This window comes from Abrus precatorius, unplaced genomic scaffold, assembly GCF_003935025.1.
Source record: "Abrus precatorius isolate BTA unplaced genomic scaffold, Abrus_2018 Scaffold8, whole genome shotgun sequence".
Lineage (NCBI taxonomy): Eukaryota > Viridiplantae > Streptophyta > Magnoliopsida > Fabales > Fabaceae > Abrus > Abrus precatorius.
The window spans coordinates 4109234-4127983 of NW_020874428.1; the positions used below are offsets into that span (position 1 = coordinate 4109234).

An 18750-nucleotide genomic window follows, 5' to 3' on the forward strand; every position below is an offset into this window, starting at 1 on the left:
CTTTCAACTCTCCCTCTTCCAGTCCCTTACCCCACACCCATTCCAAGCTTAGAAGGTGAGTGACTTAAAAAAAATATATATTTAAGTAGATTTCAAATTCACTTAAGGGAGCACATTTTCTTAATTTTTTGTCGTTTCTTAAAATTTACGCGGCGCAAAATTAAAACTATACATGCAGTTGTATATCTTCCGCTAATTATCTGACTGTAAAACAAATAGTGTAAAAAACAATATGATATAATCATCTTCCATCAGCTAACAGCTTCTGATTAAACTTTTGCCTAGGAACTTTCACAATCTTCTCTTTTTCCTTTCTCCATAAACAAACAAGCAATTGAACTGCCAAGCAAACACAACCAATTAAATTCCAACAATATCCCTATATTTTATTAAGAGTGAAAAATATGCCGACAACGCGAAAATTCTTCCAAACAGGGGTGCACAGTTTTGTTTTACGATTGTAACCAGAACTTCCATTATTTTTCTTCCCTAATACAAAAACAACAATCCCGAAGGCTTACAACTATTCAGGCTTCTGATTGATTAAATCTATGATCACAAATGAAAGAATGACTATATGTTGATTTCAACTTAATCCTTTTCCCTTTACTTTTTCTTTGTTGATTTCTTATTTTCTTATCTCCCTATCTACAGTGATCAGGCATCCCCTCATTCATCACATTGCTGACCAACCATACAATCATGAGAACTCGTTCTTCCATGAAGAGACTGATCAGAAGGGTCAGCAATTTGCCAACCTTTATTCATCCAATTCTAGATTTCCAAAGAAATCCGTGTCTTTATTGGTTTCAATTTCAAACCCATACTCTCTGGTGAATAAAGCTCGGGAGAAATGCATGATGGACTCAAGGGGCTTCTTGGGCTGACACTCGGCTTGGATGGCCTATACAAGCCATATCCCATAAGAAAGTACTCGATTGGTATTAACATCGCATGAGGCTGCTCCTCTGTCACCATTGAACCACATGCTTGTACCTGCAGTTCCACAACAGCTATTAAATCTAAGTTTATCTCAATATTACACAATCTTACCACAAATTAATAGGGAGTTGAACAATTTTACGCACCTCAACTAAGGCACTTAAACGCCTGTCTAATTTTGAAGTCATATGCAGAGCCTCCGAATGAAATGGAGACATATCCCCGACAAAAATTAGTGAACGGCAATGTAATTTTCTCAATCCTTCACTTATGTCAGGTCTCCTGCTAGATGCCAATACAAAGTTAAATGAAAATAAAATATATCTATCCTTAAGCAGCAAGCACAGTTGTGCATTGAAACAGATAAATCATCAGCCACGAGTCACGAGTGCAATTGTAAATAACCACTTCCTGACAGATGTTGCAACCTGAGGAATAATTAATATCTTGCGGAGAAATCACCATTTCTACAACCCCCTGCCCTCAAAATGAAAGACGAAAATCTCTAGTTTGGAAGTGTAATCATACCCATTAATAGCTTCAAGGAACCGCCACACGTTCAAACTCTGCCTCTCATCCAATGACTGTCAGAAAAATATTAAAACAGACTCAGCAAGTAGCTTTCAGCTTCAAACAACCAGCTACCATTTATGATCAAGTCCCTACATGAAAACCAAAAAATATATTGACTAACCCTTCGGCATGCTTTAACTATATCTGACTCCATTAATTGAGTACCACCTCGAATTTCCTATCACCACAAATAAACTCCAATAGTTCAGCCTAACAAACTGGAAGTAAAACAAGGAATCTTTTGGAAGCATAAATATACCTTGCTAAAGTATCGCTTCAACAAAATTTCCTTTACCATCCCACACATGCCGTAAAAGTATAATAAATTTGAGATGACCTGCAATTAATACAAAATCTTCAGAAAAGAGTGAGATATATTATTACAAAACACGATTGTTTAGGCATAGGAAAAGAACCTTGCTGTACAACCATTCAGTCCAAGATGGTTCTTTACATAGAGGAGAAACAAGTATCAAACCAAGAACTCGTTGTCTATACTTCATCTGTTGTGAAGTGTAAAAAAGACCTGTAAGTATCCTAAAGCCATTTAAGAAGGGCGAAGACACACACGAGAACTTACAGCAAATAAGGTAAGAATGTAAGCCCCAGCTGTTACACCCATACACATTACAGCACCAAGACTGCAAAACAAGAACAAGTAAAGGATCAATCAGTTTCAAGAGTCGGCATCCATCACTTCCAATCTGTCCATTCTAGGAGGAACTTGGATTCAACATTGGATATTAAAAACAAAACAGGTGATATTAAAAGACAAATAGAAATTGCTCTAGAGCAATTTTCCTCATGTCACTAAATGGAAAGCGACTGCTGATTAAGCTACAACACACTTACCCAAAAAAGTTGAGAACCTCGGCTATTTGATCAGCCAAGTCATCTGCAGAAAGAATTGGGTAATCTGAATCAATTGCAGCAGCTCCCAACTGCAATAACTCTTGAAGAAAGCACAAGATGATAAGGAACCAGGTAAATTATAAACATTCAACAATGTAGAACTTTATAACAGTAAGGAGATAGGAAACAAGCAACACTATAGAAAAGCTTCAAGATACAAAGCTACAGACCTCATGCCCAGGCGGACTAATATGATAAACGCAGAAATTGTGGAGCAGAAGGTAATATGCCTCAGGACAAAACAATAACCCCTGAAAGCAGGAGACATCTGATGAAACCACGTGCATGAAAACAAATAGTTAGAATGTCAGTGCATCAAGCATCAACAAAAGGAAGAAAAAATGTTGAAGAGAGAAATCAATGTTTGGTAAAAGTCACAAAAGACCATTTTAAATTTGATTTTTCTCTGCCTAAAACCTTTTAGGAGAAAACCTTAACTTCTCAGTAAATACAAAAATACCTTCATGAGAAACTAAACCATTTTTTTTAGGGGGAAAAAGAGCAAGCATTTAACATTTTCAAAACCCTAGTTAAATCGAATCTACTTAAATATACTGGGAATGAATAAAATAAATCTATAAAAGCCGTAATTTTATGATAAACAAAACGAAATGCTCTGGTGAAAAAGAATAAAGAAAAAAATTAGGCAAATATCATAAAAAAGAAATCCTAATTTCCATTTAACTTACAATTTAGAGCCAAATCAGGATAAGTGATAAGAGCTGGCTTATCCTGGTCTCCATATACAGCAACGGATACAGAACCATAACGTGTTCTGATTATATGCTCCTGCACAAACATATCAGTATCATATTAATCAGTAAGGGCGTGTGAAGTAAACCATAGCACACAACAAATTGCTCATGATCATGCTATACCATTGCCTTATATTTTGTATACAATAAAATGAAATTTTATAATACCTTTATGTTTCTATAATGCTCTCTTTTCATTTTCAAGACGTTAAGAACTGTTAATGATGTGAGAGCATTTAGCATGTGAACCAAAAACGAAACGAAAGTCACATGCAAAGAAGCAATTCATAGCAGCTTTTAAAAGTAATACAGAAAAGACTAAAAACAAAATCACGTTTCTTGAAACAACACAAATGTTAAAGCATTTAGAAACTCTAATGAACTAAATATTAATATCGAAGAGTGAAGTACCTAGAATAATTGAAGTAATTGTGAGAGATATGAGAAGCAAAACGACATGGAAAATGGCGTTTCAATGGATTAAAATGAGAATAGAAAAATACCTTTGGAGAAGGAGAGAAGGAATCGATGTCGAAAGAGAGAGAATCGCTTGAAGTTGAATCGGCCATGGAATGGGAATGGGAATGAGAGTTGAAGTTTATATTGTAATGGGAGTGAGTGAGTGAGTGAGTGGAAATGAATGAACTCGAGCGAGTCAAAACGAGTCACCGACGATTCCAGCGGCGTGGCACTTGTTGAGGGCATCACGAGCGGTCCGCATCAACAGTTGGAACCTATGACTCTCGACAATTTTTTTATTTTTTTATTTTTTGCTTTTCTTTCTCTTTCTTATAAAATTTAATTTAAAAAATAAAATAAAATAATTCATAATAGAAATTTTAAATTATTTATTACGAATAAACTTTAAAAATATTAAATGCAAAAAAGTCATGTCAGTAATAAAGAGTAGAATAATTCAATAATAAAATTATAAAAGAAGTTTGCAAAACTAATTCAGGTAATATTTAAGAATATTAATTTATAATTACATAAAAACACCATTAATTGAAAATATTAAATTTTAAATAAAAATAGAAAGGAAATGCGTGATATTTAAAAACAAAACTAAATTGAAAGATTACAACTGTCTCAAAAAATATATTCAAGTTCAATATATATGCATTAAACATATTAAAATTTGATATAAAAAATATATTAAATGATATTTAACACTTAAAATATTAGCAATCATTTGCAAGATCGTCGATGTAAATGAAAATATTTAATTGTCGCAGTATTAAAGCACACATTAAAAAGTTATTGTCTTTTAAAATCACAGCGTTCCCAAAGTTATTATTGGTCTTAATTTTCTGATTCTTGTAATATCTGAAATAGATAAATTTTACTGGTGCTTAAAAAATAAAATAAAAATATTTTATGTTTTTATACACGTCAAATAATTATAATGGTTGATTTCAGTGATAGGATTAATAATGTATTTAGAAATAATATAAATATCATTTAATATTTTAATATAATTTAGAAATAATATTCAATACACTTTTAAATTTAAAACAATTATAACGATTTATTTTAGTGATAAAATTAATAATATATTTAAAAATAATATAAATATTTTTTAATATCTTAATATAATTTAGAAAAAATAATTAATACACTCAAGTTTAGCATCGTAGCTACCTTAAAACAAATGACGGCATGAAATCGTCACTGTGTTGTGGCCAAATTTACTGAATCGGTTTTGTTCATTTTTGGAATTGTAAAGATGATTCACATGGGTTTTATACATTACAATAAATGAAAGATGCAGAGTCAGCTCTCAATAGACATGCAATGCAATGCTTTTGAGACGTGTTTGGTTTTATAAACAAAGATGGGCTCCACAACGTTATGCATTGCACAAAATATCACTTTCATTTTAGAAATTGGCTTCCTCTGTCCCCTACAATTGCTTTGCCATTTTACGTATCAGCTAAACAATAATTCAGTATTCATGCAATATAAAACAAAACGATTTAAATCAGCCACTGCTTTTCAAAAAGGGTACATGACTACTTTATTAGTATTCAAAATCAAATATTTATTATATAAATTAAATTTTTTTAAAGTGTGTATTTAAAATTTTGTTATTGTTGTTTTTTGGTCTTTCAGCTTTCAAGACAGACAATTTTGCACGCCAGAGGAAGCAATTTTGTAATACGTTGTGATATGGGAAATTAACTTTGTTTTCTTTTGTTTACCAGTCTTTGTACGTAGGAGTACATCTTAACTAAAACGTAATAATTTCTCAAATGTTTCGTGTTTAATTAGTACATCTTGATCAAATAAATTGAAATTCTCTGAATAATGCAGTGATTATTTACGTCGTTTAGCTGCAAACACTTTGTTAAACAACCACGATAAAACCATGATGCAAATGCTTTCATAGAAAATAACAAAATATGCATGCAATGAACGAAAATAAGAATACTCAATGAGGAAGATAACATCAAATGATCTGACTGTAATTTTTAAACTTAAGATTATTCCTTATCATACTATCTCTCTCTTCAAAACACGCCACTGTATAAAAATTTAATACTTTTTTGGATTTTAAAAAACTCTAGAATTAGTAATTACTTTCTATTATAACATATAACATTAAATTTATTCGCAAATTTATACTATTTGTAGTTTTAAATTAACTTATTTGAAGTCTTTCTTGTTGCATTAAAATTTATTTTTTCTTTTTAAAATAATATATTAAAAGCGATATTCATTATTCTAAAGTCTTTTTTCGAAATTCAAATTTTTAAATTAATTATTCTTATTTTATAATTTAAATTTTTTATGTTTTAATATGTTTTTTGAAATTTTATTGAAATTTTTGGTTTTAAATTTCGACCCAATTTAGGTAAAACGTCTAAAGAAATGCTTATAAAAAATTAGCATAAAAATAAATAAAACTTCTCTTATAAATTAAAAATAATTTATGTTTTATTAATTTTTGGAAGTTGTCTCATTTAATTTCTCTAAAATTTGAAGTAATAAGTTACTTTTAATTTATAAAAATAAATGTTATTTATTTTTATACTAAATCTTTCTTTTATAAAAATATATGAAAAATAATAATAATGCATATTTTCTTTTATTGTTTACTTATCGATCAAACATAATTTTAATTTATAACTACTATAAAACTTTTAACTCGTTATTGTATTTCATTAACTTTTTAACAAAATTTAGTTACAAACTAAAGTGTAACATTAAAGTATTTGTGTATCCTCATCAAAATGGTCCTATAGACACTAACGTGTTCTAAGAAAAAAGAAATGTTCATGGAGGGCCTCTATCATGGATACTGATAGAAATCACAGTGGTGAGAAAAAAGAGAGTACTAAATTAGAGTACATCAAGTGTATAAGAATTAAATGCTACTCAGTTAGACAAGTGATATAACTTCATGAATATAACTAACACGATTGATATGTTGAAGCATTTGTTTGAGAAGCATGTGATAGATGTCTGATGAATGCAATGTCTCTACAAGATATAATAACGTGTCTAACCACCAACCAAGCAATGCTTCTTAGAAAAGATTCTTAGTACATTAAGCACAAGTCAGCATTTTGAAAAGAAGATATCTCCAACATGTCATAGGAAAAAAAAAGAGTGGCATGAAGAACTTTCACATGTTATGTTGTCTGTCCACTCAAGAAAACTAAAATAAATGTTAAATTAAGAATTAATAAAAAAAAAAAAATTTCAAGAACTAAAAACACGATTTATAATTTTAAAATTAAGTGAAATGTGTATTAATTCAAGAAGTGCAAATAACTTTTTACGTATATAGATAGTTTAAGTGACTATCCACATTTAATTAACCCTTAATATTCATTTTACATATTTTAACTAGAGTTGTCAAAAAGTTCAATTAGTCCAGCTTTAACTCATTAAACTAGAGTTGTCAAAAAATCTAATTGATTTGGCCCTAGTTCTAACCCATATGAACTAGGGCCAAAAAGCTCCATAAATCAAAAGTTTTATGGACAAAAAGTCCACTAGATTAAGGTTAGAGTCTCTAATATTATTGAAGATGTGTCTCATAAAATCAAGTCTGTAAATAGAAAACAATGTTGTTGATGGGATTAAGTGTAAAATCATTGAAAATTCTCACTATGTGTATTTATGACAGTACTTTATAACCATAGTGTTAAGAATTTAAAGAGACTTATACAAAAGTGTGAAAGAATTCTAAAAAGAATATTTGTTGTGAGGTGAGAATTTTTTGTAAACAATACTTGATAAAATGAAAAATTCTTCGTTGCATACAGCGTAGGCCATGTGATTTAGGGTCAACTCGTATGAATTCCTTATGTGATCTTATTTTTCCCAAATGCCACAATTTATTGTTATAGGATCATCTAATAGAGATAACTTGTGATTTTTTTAACAAAACTTTTAACCAAAATTATTGTAAAAACATTCAAGTGTTGAACTCGAACATCTAATCAAACAACTAATAATCTGTAAACAAGATAATTGTCATAATCATTTTTTAACCATCTCAACACTTAAAAGGCTATGAAAAATTTTGCCTTGATGTCAAAAAGTTCTTCGGGGGTGTAACCATGCAATGAAGACAGAAGAAAAAGACAATACAAGAAGTAATGGTCGTATTTTAACAAACCTAAGCTTGGTGAGCTCCTTAGATCATTGAATATTCGTAAGCCAGGACCTAATGAGATCTTGGAAGAAAGTGCAAGTATTTATAGCCCTTATACACTGTTTGGATGAGCTCAAGTTGCAAAGAAAGAAAAGAAATTGGGTGTCATGATTTGAAGAAAGAATATTGTTAGATTTTTAATTGTTTGCTGATTTTGTCCTTTGGTGAAAAAGTAAATAAATTAATCACTGCAGTGGAGTTCATACTAAAACTCTCCCCACTTGTGTCGCGATTTTGAGTTTAGTATGTCACACTGCAGGTGTTATTGTTGTTTTTGTTATTGTTACATAATTTTAAAAAATAATATAAAAAGTATTAAATAAAAATATTATATTAAAAGTTTAATTTTTTATTAAAATAACTTAACTGTTATTATTATAAAAACATTTTTTATACAATTTATTTATTTACTCTTTTATCTATCCAAATAGGTGAAAGGAATTTTTTCACTTCGTTCACTCTTATTTTTATTAATTCAAATAACGTTTTTTTAGTTTTATTTTTTCTTCTCCTATTTCTTTCCCTTTTATTTATTTCCTCTCTATTTTATATCATCACCCAAACAAACCGTTGAGGCAAACCAAAAGCGCACTAAACTTACTATTTTGATGACTACAAGTTGTAAAAGCATCACACACACACATGAGTCTAGAGATGATAAATGATCTTTCATATACCTTAAAGGATAAAGATGTGGAGAGAAAAAAAATGTGAAAATATAAACGTGATCTTTCGTTTAAAAGAATTTCTAAGAAAACTCTCCAATGATGGTTCAAGTTCATGTAGAAAATTTCACTTCATCTTATTATCTTGTATAAAATTTTAAAGTCTTTGTGCATCTTATACAAGTATTATTAACATAAATAAAATTCAAATATTACTCATTGAACATATAAATATTACACTCTCCAATCTTTTTCAAAATAATCTTTTCAAAAATCTTGGTAGTCTATAATATAAAACCCTTCACAAATTTATAAGTGCGTATGTTATTTATTAACATATTTTTCCCTTATTATTAAACTTTTCTAACTTATTAACAATTAATATAACAATAAAACTTAACTTCAACTAAAGATAAACTTAAAATGTTATGATTAAATTTTTAAAATAATAATACAGTATATACTTTTAACTTTTCTTAACCCTATGATTTAATTGAAAGAATCAAATAAAAAAAAGTGAAGGAAGTATATTAAAGAAATATTCAAAATTTTGTATTAGAATTTACAAGAATAAGATTAAAAGATACTAATTCATAAAAAAATTAAAATAGTAAATATTTGAAATTAGATGTAGCCAGACTTAAAACTATTTAATTAGATATTCCAACTAAAATGAGTTTTTCTTCTTCTTTCTTTTTATTTGTCAAATGAACTAAAATGAAATTGAAAACCCAGGTTGAACGAATTTTCAAAAATATACTTTTGACCTAAGGTCTGTATGCCAAAAAGACATTGGGCCTAGTGTTTCCAAATTTCTACCACCAAAAGTAACAAATATGGATCTTCATAAAAAATTATTAGCCCAACGTCCTTATACAGTTTCGCCTACAACATGTATTGCTTGTGCTCCATTACATTCGAAGCTTAGTGAAACCAAAATATATCCACCAATGCACCGAGCTCCCATCATCCAAAGCATCATTGTTGCCTGAATATAATTGAGTTTTCTCTGACCGAATTCTCATGAAATTGACATCTCATAAACTTTATCTGTGTTTTATTATCATCCTCAATCCCTTCTTTGCGCTTTCTTGACCCATGAGCATCATCATCAGCAGTGAAACTTGTGGTGTCCACATTATCAAGCATCTCTATGTCACCATCAAGTTTATCTGCCACAGCTTCACGCTCATGTATAGAATTCAAAAAGAGATTCTTGTCCAGCTTGTTAAAGAAATGTTTGATCACTGGAAGTAAGCACTCGGTTCTTGAAGTGAAAAAGTTATCTTTTGTATGATGCTTGGCAGTTTCATCCCCAAACACTGCCAATCCTTGCTCCTCAACAACTAGAAGCCACTCTGAATATGAAATCACTAACTATTATATGCACGAAGAAACAGAAAAAGAAACATCTCGTAAACAAAAGAGGATACATAAAATGGGTAGCTTGTTTCAGTTAACAACAATCAGATCAATCACCGATGACCAAGAAAGAAGTGAAAAACTAACAAACTTGCAAGAGAATAATTGGAGGAACTCACTTATAAGAGCTATGGGAGTGGAAACATTTGGTCTGCTGATCTTTCTACCATCGAATCTTTGACTAGTAACCCAGTTGATCAATTGAATTGGCATACAGGATCTGCAGAAGGCATTTACATAAGACATAGTTTTCCCCTGATCACCTTTTTCCCTGCGACCAACCAGATTTTGAGACTTGTCAGCTGAAACATTCGAGAAAACCCTTCATCCGTCACAGCTACAATAGTATTTTCTATACCTTGCGGACTGTACAGCTAACTCAGCAACAAACAGCCAAGTAATAGCAAAATCTTTCAAGATGTCGGCATGTAGAGAAAATCCTGCTTGAGGATTAATGAATGAATACTCCATTGTCATCACAGAATTGTACAGGGCGTCTTTTAAAAGAACTTCATTTTCAGAACCCTATAGCAAAAAAAGAAGTCAGTTGTTGTATGTAACAGTAAAAATTGGAAACAATACATCATACACTACTTGTTGAAGGGAAAGAGAATAAGTCATTCCATAGAACTAAGTGCTGAAATTACCAACAGATGAAGGTTGCCCAGTATTGAATTCAATGTCCGTGAAGATATTATGGCAATGAATAACAAATGTAGCTAATCAAGCAGTAACCCTTTTCAAAGACAATTAAACTGAAAATCACAACTAAGTAACCATTCATGAATCATGAATAATTGGTTAAATAAATCATTTTACTGAAAAGGTTAATAAAAATAAGTTTTTAAATGCCAAAATCTAAATCATAATTTTCCAACAATTATTAATACCTAAATTCCTGGTCTTACGCAAATTACCATATAAAGAATAAAATTTGAGCCTGGAAAAATATGTTTTGCACACCAATAAAAGTACCCTTTGGATCTAATTGCATGCTAACCTGATTATCCTCTATTAGATGGAAGTGTCATCAAGACATGACTGGCCTCTATTAAACATAAGCCATGCGGGCTACGAAGACATAATTTTCTGGAGAAAAAGGTGCTTTGCCTAAAAGACCTTAACTCCAAAATATGATTGAGGAAAACTAGAGCAAAGAAGACATGATACTGACCAGTAGAGAGATCACTGGTAAAACTGGCTCCAACATCATCCTGAAAAGGGTATCTGACATGCACCAATCAGCAATCAGGAAGTGCAAACATGAAAACTGTAACGAGGTCACCCAAGAAAGCACAACGATTTGACCAATGTCAAGCTGAGAAATAAATAAAGGGTAAAAGAGGGATCGAACTAAGGAAATTAACAAGCACCGATATCTAGTCATCTGATTAGTTTGGTTACATGAGACAACTCTGAATGAACTGTTCAAACAACATCAAAACCGACCCTCATATTAGAATGGGAACATAAAAAAAACAAACAAAACTTCATTCCATCAAGATCCATCTTCTTAAAATGCTGAAGAACCAACAAGTAAACTCTAGAGTATGAAACAAAACTTTAAATATTTCAAAAAAAGGGAATGCTAACTAATACCGTAAAAGCACAGTTTCAAAAACATTAAGATTTTATATTGAATACTTCCCATTTCTTATACAAAAATATTAAATGTCTATATAGTCTAAAATATAATCAAGGGCATGCTAAACTCATGACACCTAAGATTTAGCAAAATCACACTTGTTATCTCTCCCATACACCCTACACAAACCTTCCTTAATTTATATGATAACATAGCACTAACACTTTGTATCCTTTCCGTTAATCCAAACTACCCCCAATTGCATGTGTTGCTATATGAATTGACTATTGACGAATGTCCATGTAATACCAGAAAGGAATGAGGTATTAGGTGTAATTTCTTTGACTCAGAGTGCAAGTAATTTGTCCAATAATAAATACTTCACGTTTCATACATAAAACTGATCAAGTGTCGAGATGCACAACAGCCAAAACACACACTATCTTCATTGTAAAAAGTCATAAGCAATGCCACAAAAAATTCCTTCAGAAAATCAGATAATAAAAAGCTTAAAGCATATTTAATAAAAGATATAAAATTCAAACAAAAATTTCAAAATCTTTGTTTTCATTCAACACTTTCCATTCTTGAATTCTCAACAATTGTTACAAGACACTGCTTCAAACTATTGAAAACATATAACAGGACATCTTAAATGTTAATTTCCTCAAATAGTCTAACTCAAACTCCAGCTAAAAAATAAATACATTAAATTAATCTAAAAAAATTACAAGTACCTGTCAATCTAATTCCTAAAACTTTAAAATAACCATTTCTTTCTTAAGAGGTTGTTTGAGAGGGCTTTTAGAGGGAAGGATAAAATTATCATTTTTAAATTAATAGAAATATATAATATTTATGATAATAAATTATTAATACATTATATTTACAATAATCTATCATTTTATATATTTAATTTTAAAATTTTATAAAATTAAAATACATTCGTTAAAAAAATGTTGCCCCCCTTCCCCTCCCCCTCCACAAACAATCCATAAAATTACAGCAAATCGATTATGTAATCCTTATTTTTATAACCAAACTTCAAGCCTTCAAATTCAACTACTAAGACGACCCTGTTTCACACTCGAAAATAAAGAAATGTTAATTTGAGAAAACAAGGTCTTACCCAAAAAGTGAAAACTCCGAAACCCAGTTATGGTCTGAACCGCTGAAGCAAGCAACTTCTCCTCCATCTCCACCTTGCTAATCCCCGCCTCAAACCCCAAACACATTTTCAACAAAAAAGCTTCACACATAACAACACCAGCTAAAAACCCTACCTCACAACCCATCTCAATCCCCTTCCGAAACCGATCACTCACAAAGGGGAAAAACCCCTTAACACAATCCCCATCACAATCATCAACCATCCAAACCGTTATCAAATCCACAAAATCACCCTCCAAAACCGCCACGTCATCATCATAAACCTCCTTATTACCACACAAAATGCTTATATAACCAACAACAGCTTCTACTAAACTCTCCACCTCGCTCTTCAACTCTCTCTCGCGAAGCATTAACCGGCACAACTCGAAGAGCAAGGGTGCAAGTGCAGCGATTCTAGTCATAGACCCGCAGGTAGCAGAACAGGAAACGAGTACGCGGAAGAGATCCTTAACGGCGGAAATTGTTCTCGAAGGTTGTCGGAAACGCGAAGTGTGAAAATCAAGAGCAGCGTAGAACCATAGGATTTGGATGGGAGGGTTTGGAGTTGTGTGGAGCATTCGGGAGAAGATTGAGGAGAAATCGGCGAAGTCGGTGACACCTCTTCGGTATTCGGCGAAGAAACGGTTGATTGATTCTTTGAGCATTGGTTGGTATGGGAGAACATCGTTTTTGAGGTTCATTTTGAGAATCAATGGAATTGAGAATTGGAATTTGAATTGAGACAGGGAAAGAGGAACCCTAGGTTTTGTTAATGCAGCAGAGAAAACGCGAGGGAATATGCACTTTGGTAACGGGCGACTTTTTTGAATTACAATTTTTTGTTTTATCTTCTTCGATAAATATATGTTTATTTTGTATCTATAATGACCAAAAACTCCCCTTCAATTAGTCATCAAATTATATGCGTTTATATTTTAATCTTTGAATTTTAAATTTTTTTTGTTTAGCTTCTAAATTTGTAAAATGATATTTACTTTTATTTTTTTTTAAATATAGTAAATCATAAAGTAAAAAGTAACTTTTTACGATTAAGAATTAATGAAAGTTTTTGAAATTTGAAAAGCTGAGATGTACAGGCCTATTAAAACAAATCCAGAAATACAAATTTTCATATATTTTTTTTTTCTAAGAAGAGGGTAACCTAGTAAAGGGAAATTTTAATAGATGATAATTTTTTTAGCATTTAATGAATTTAATTAGTTAAAAAATTAGCATAAAAATTAATTTTTTTTATCCACATAATGTAAATTAACTATTTTACAATGTTGAATTAAATTTTTAATCTAATTAAGATATAACATGTCTCCAAGGGAAATATGTAAATTAACTTAAAGTTTCTACCAATGCTCCTTCTAAACCAAACCAATCATAAACCTGAAAGAAGAATAGAGAGTTCGGAAATAGCACCACCTCTGTCAAGTTTTTTAGTATAACCCTTACGATTTTGAGTAACTAGTTCGAAAATGTATTTAATGATTATGATGATAATTAAATGAATAATATACATATATATATTATCCATTTATTTGTTAAATATAAAAAATTATTTATAATTATTATAAATTAATATTTTAGTCTTTAAAAATATAAAAAATAAATTTTAGTTGTTAAAATTGTCATAAAATAATTATTTTTGCTTCTCAAAACTTATAAATATTTATCAATTAATTTTTGAAATTATAAAATTATAGTCATTGAAATTAGTAAAATAAATAAATAAATAAAAGTTACATACAAACTCAGCAACGGACACTCCGAATGTTTTTGAGTCAAAACTTATAAAGAAACTTTGAATTTATCACAGTTTGACATAAAATTGTGTTATTTTATAACATGGGCACGTGTTGACACTCTTCACATTAGTAATTTTAGGAACTATTTTTTTTCATAATTCTAAGGAGTGCATTAATAAATGTCAACGATGTTATACATTAAAATAATTGATTTTCAATAGTTTTAGAGAGTATTTTTTATAATTTTATATACAAATTGAAAAAGTATATACAGTAGAAACTCTTTAAATTAATACTCGATAAATTAATAAACTCTCTAAAATAATAAATTTATCCGGTCCCGACTTGGGCCAATATAAAAAATTGAAAAACTCAATAAAATAATAAGATAATAATTTTTCAAGAAATCCTTTTATAATTTTCGGTCCCAAGAAAATCATAAATTCATAGAAACTGAAAAAAAATATATTACACTCTATTGAAATATGATTCAATAGTTGTCTATTTTCCTTTAAAGTTCAAGTCTATTTGGAGTTCATCTCTAACTTTTCTTATTGCATCCAATAGCTCAGGTGTTGTATTTTTGTATTGTATCATAAAGTTGTGAAGAGTGTTCGACGCCATAAGTGCTTCCTTTCGCGTAACAAGCTCCAAAAATACTGTATCATCTTCGTCGTCATCTTCTGCATTGTTCTCAATGATAGTACCCACAATATCTTCTAAACTCTTAACCTCCGAACATGCTTCATTTTCACCTGGGTAGTTCATTAGATTGTCGATATCCATCTTATTATGATAGCCACATTGATTGATCATAGTTTCGAGGTCTTGAGTTTCTTCATCAAAAGTGGATTCATCCAAATTTCTTGCAACGTCACTATCTGAACGAATTTTACAGTGTCGGAAGCAATTCGCTATTGTTTCTTTTCGAACATCTATCGTTCAAGCTGGGATTGCCAAATTGATAGCATCAAGGACATTTATCTTCCCTGGATCATATTGTCCCACCTCATAACCTTACAATATTTTTCGGTAAAACCTTCTACGGTAATGCATCTTGAAAGCTCTTATTATCCCAGCATTGCAAGGTTGAATCTTTGATGTCATGTTGGGTGGCAAGAAGAACAACTCAACGTTTCTTAGCCCTTCAATATTTCTTGGATGTGCTGGACAATTATCCACCACAAGTAGAACTCTTCTACCATGCATCATTTGGTCAAATGAACGGACATATTCATCAAAAAGCACACTAGTCATCCATGCTTTTTTGTTAGCTCGATACTGATAATTCAAGCTATTCATGTTGACATTCTTGAAGCAATGAGACTTTGCATATTTCCCAATAATTCATAGAGGGATTTTTTCAGAGCCATCTTCATTGCAACAAATAACTACAGTCAGTCTTTCTTTATCTTATTTTCTTCCTTCAAGTTGTTTTGTTGCCAGTGAATGATCAGCTTGTAGCCTATAAAACAACCCAGTTTCATCCATATTGAAAACATCTTTCATAGGGAACTGATCAATTTTCTCCCGAATCGATACCAATTTCTGTTCCATGTCTTGTATATTAACAAACTCACTCTCACCAAAACGACGAAATGACTTTATGCCATGTCGGTGCTTGAATTTCCCAAGCCATCCTATAGAGAAGTTAAAATCTGAATCATCATGAGGGTACACGAGTTTCATTGTATCTCTTGCCTTCTGCAAAATTAATTCTCCTGTGATATTCACACGTTCTTGATTCTGGAGAAACCACTCATAAACAACCTTCTCCATGTCAGGATATTTTGCTGGTTTGTGTCTTTTGATCTCTGCTCTTCTCTTTTCTATTTTAGCAGAAAGATAGTCATCTGACCGCTTAAGTGTGTTTGATATTGTTCCTTGACTAACTTTCAACTGAAATTTTCCCTCAAGCCATCTCTGCAAGTCTTTTTGTGTGCTTGCAGGATTATCTCTCTTATACTCACACAACTCCTTACGTATTTGATCTGACATAGTTAATTTTGCAACACCTTTTAGATGAGAAGCCATCTTGTGAGATATGGTTTGAATACTCTAACACATTCATGTAATTTATATATGTCAAACTTGCTTAAGAATACATTGAACACATTTGTTCGTCTTGTTTACATTTACTGTACTTCAAAAGTCATTATTGATTTCCAATGCATATGTAGTGTAGTTACTAATTTACTGTACGTTGAGTCCCAAGGTTCGCTGCAATGTAATTCTAAGAGGCATAGATTAATTTGCCTTTTTGTTTGGTATGTACAGTATAATTACTTAAAAACTCTTTAAATTAATAATTATTAATTTATCGATAAATTAATAACTCTTAAATTAATAAAAAAATTTCGGTCCTAACATTATTAATTTAAAGAGTTTCTACTGTATGTTTATATGTGTTAAAAATAATTTATTTTTATTATTTATATAAATAAGTATAATTGTAAATTTTTATTGATATGTTTTTTTTTTATAAATGCAGGATGAGTAAGGTTATTATTATTGTATATTAGAATGGAAAAATTGTTGTTGGTAACAAAGGTGTGACATTTGAAAGTAACAAAAAAATGATAAAGATAAAAAGAGGGATAAGTTTTATGAATTTAAAGAAAAAGATTCATGACAAATTGAATCTTAGTAATAATCATGTCATATCTATAATTATTTCTTGGTTTATGGTTGATTCAAGCGCTAAACAATATAATGCATTGGATATATGTGATGATGAAGATATTGATTGTATGATTAGTACGTATCAACAACAAAATATTACAATTGTTATTGAATTATATGTGGATATTGCATTTGGTGAGAGTTTAAGAGTTAGGTCAAATATGTTGAACTTAAGCTTATCAATGTCACCGGCTAATCTCATGGAAATGGAGAATATAAATGTTACAGATGGTATAAATTATATTGTTTCTCCTTAATTTTAATTTATTTTTAGTGACAACACATATTGAATAAGTGTATGTATTTTGAAGGATGTGGAGATTTATACAGCTATGAAGATGAAGATGAAGAAGTCAATAATGAGGATGATATTGATGAAGGACATATTTCGTTAGACAGCTCGTCAGATACAGACGTTGATGGTGATTTTGATTCAAACTTAAATTTACAACAAGAAAATGTTGGAGGTAACATTTACAGAGTATATTGATTATGTCATTTAATTTATTTTAATGATAAATAATTTATTTCAATATTTAGTTGTAGGTGAAATACCTTTTTGTAATGTAAGTCCACACTACAATTATATTAATTGGGACCATCCAGACCAAGAAATTGAAGTAGAAGAAATTAATGAAGATATTTCATGGGTTATTGGTGATCCGTTATGTGTGGGTTTATTATTTGACTTGAAAGACGAAGTGAAAAATGCCTTAAAACAATATGCAATAAGGATACATCAGAATTATTTTGTTGTTGAGTCAAAACCAACAAAGTTGCATGTGAGGTGTTTAAACCATAACAATTGTTGCCCATAGAGAATAAGAGCATCATTGCTAAAAAATTCAATAAAGTGAAAAATAACAAGGTGTGGGGTTAAGCATACATGTCTTAACCCTTCAATATCTCAAGATCATACCAAACTAGATTCATATTTGATTTGTTCATATATAATTGGTAAGTTTTGTATGACATTTGTTTTTGTGAAGCCTTTTATCAATAAACGTACTTAGTTCTTTTGTTGTATTTTGTGTAGGTATGGTTAATCTTGAATCATCATTGCCTATAAGTCTAATTCAAGAAAGGATGACAAGTCAATTTGGATATAAAATTTCATACAAAAAAGTATGGAAAGCGAAATAAAAGGCGATTGTTAGAATATTTGGTGATTGGGATAAATTATATGCTACATTACCAAGATGGTTAGAGTACATGCAATTTCATGCTCCAAGGTCTGTTTATAAGATTGAAATGAAATCATTTGTTGTTAGGCATCAAGAGGATAATAGGTTTAGAGTATTTGAGCGATTATTTTGGTGTTTTCATCAATGTCGGGAAGCATTCAACTTTTGCAAACCTATTGTTCAAGTAGATGGAACATTTTTGTATGGTAAGTATCATCACACCTTGTTGATTGCAACAACACAAGATGAAAATAATTGTGTCCTACCACTTGCGTTTGCAATTGTTGAAGGAGAGACTCTGTCAGCGTGGGAATGGTTTTTGGTAATGATTCGTGTGCATGTAACAATAAAGACAGGAATATGTTTAATATCTTATAGGCATCAAAGCATCAAAAGTGTTGTTTCAAACCCACATATTGGATGGCAACCTCCCAATACATATAATGTTTATTGCATTT

The 18750-nt window shown here is 30.6% G+C and overlaps 2 protein-coding genes and 1 pseudogene across 2 annotated transcripts; all 3 read right to left on the minus strand.

The window, feature by feature from the left end:
* Nucleotides 1-737: 737 nt before the first annotated feature.
* On the minus strand, nucleotides 738-3761 carry LOC113847158 (protein NDL2-like). Its single transcript, XM_027476068.1, has 11 exons — nucleotides 3686-3761; nucleotides 3117-3216; nucleotides 2598-2695; nucleotides 2368-2456; nucleotides 2096-2156; nucleotides 1932-2018; nucleotides 1775-1852; nucleotides 1637-1693; nucleotides 1471-1526; nucleotides 1089-1224; nucleotides 738-996 (listed from the first exon to the last, which is right to left on the minus strand). Exons 1-11 carry the CDS (start codon nucleotides 3749-3751, stop codon nucleotides 775-777), a joined length of 1050 nt encoding a protein of 349 aa, XP_027331869.1. The 5' UTR covers nucleotides 3752-3761; the 3' UTR covers nucleotides 738-774.
* Nucleotides 3762-9491: 5730 nt separating this feature from the next.
* LOC113848412 lies at nucleotides 9492-13373 on the minus strand. Its single transcript, XM_027477901.1, has 5 exons — nucleotides 12650-13373; nucleotides 11110-11162; nucleotides 10294-10460; nucleotides 10055-10206; nucleotides 9492-9871 (listed from the first exon to the last, which is right to left on the minus strand). Exons 1-5 carry the CDS (start codon nucleotides 13371-13373, stop codon nucleotides 9492-9494), a joined length of 1476 nt encoding a protein of 491 aa, XP_027333702.1.
* Nucleotides 13374-14894: 1521 nt separating this feature from the next.
* Nucleotides 14895-16460, minus strand: LOC113848215 (annotated as a pseudogene).
* Between the last annotated feature and the right edge of the window lie 2290 nt (nucleotides 16461-18750).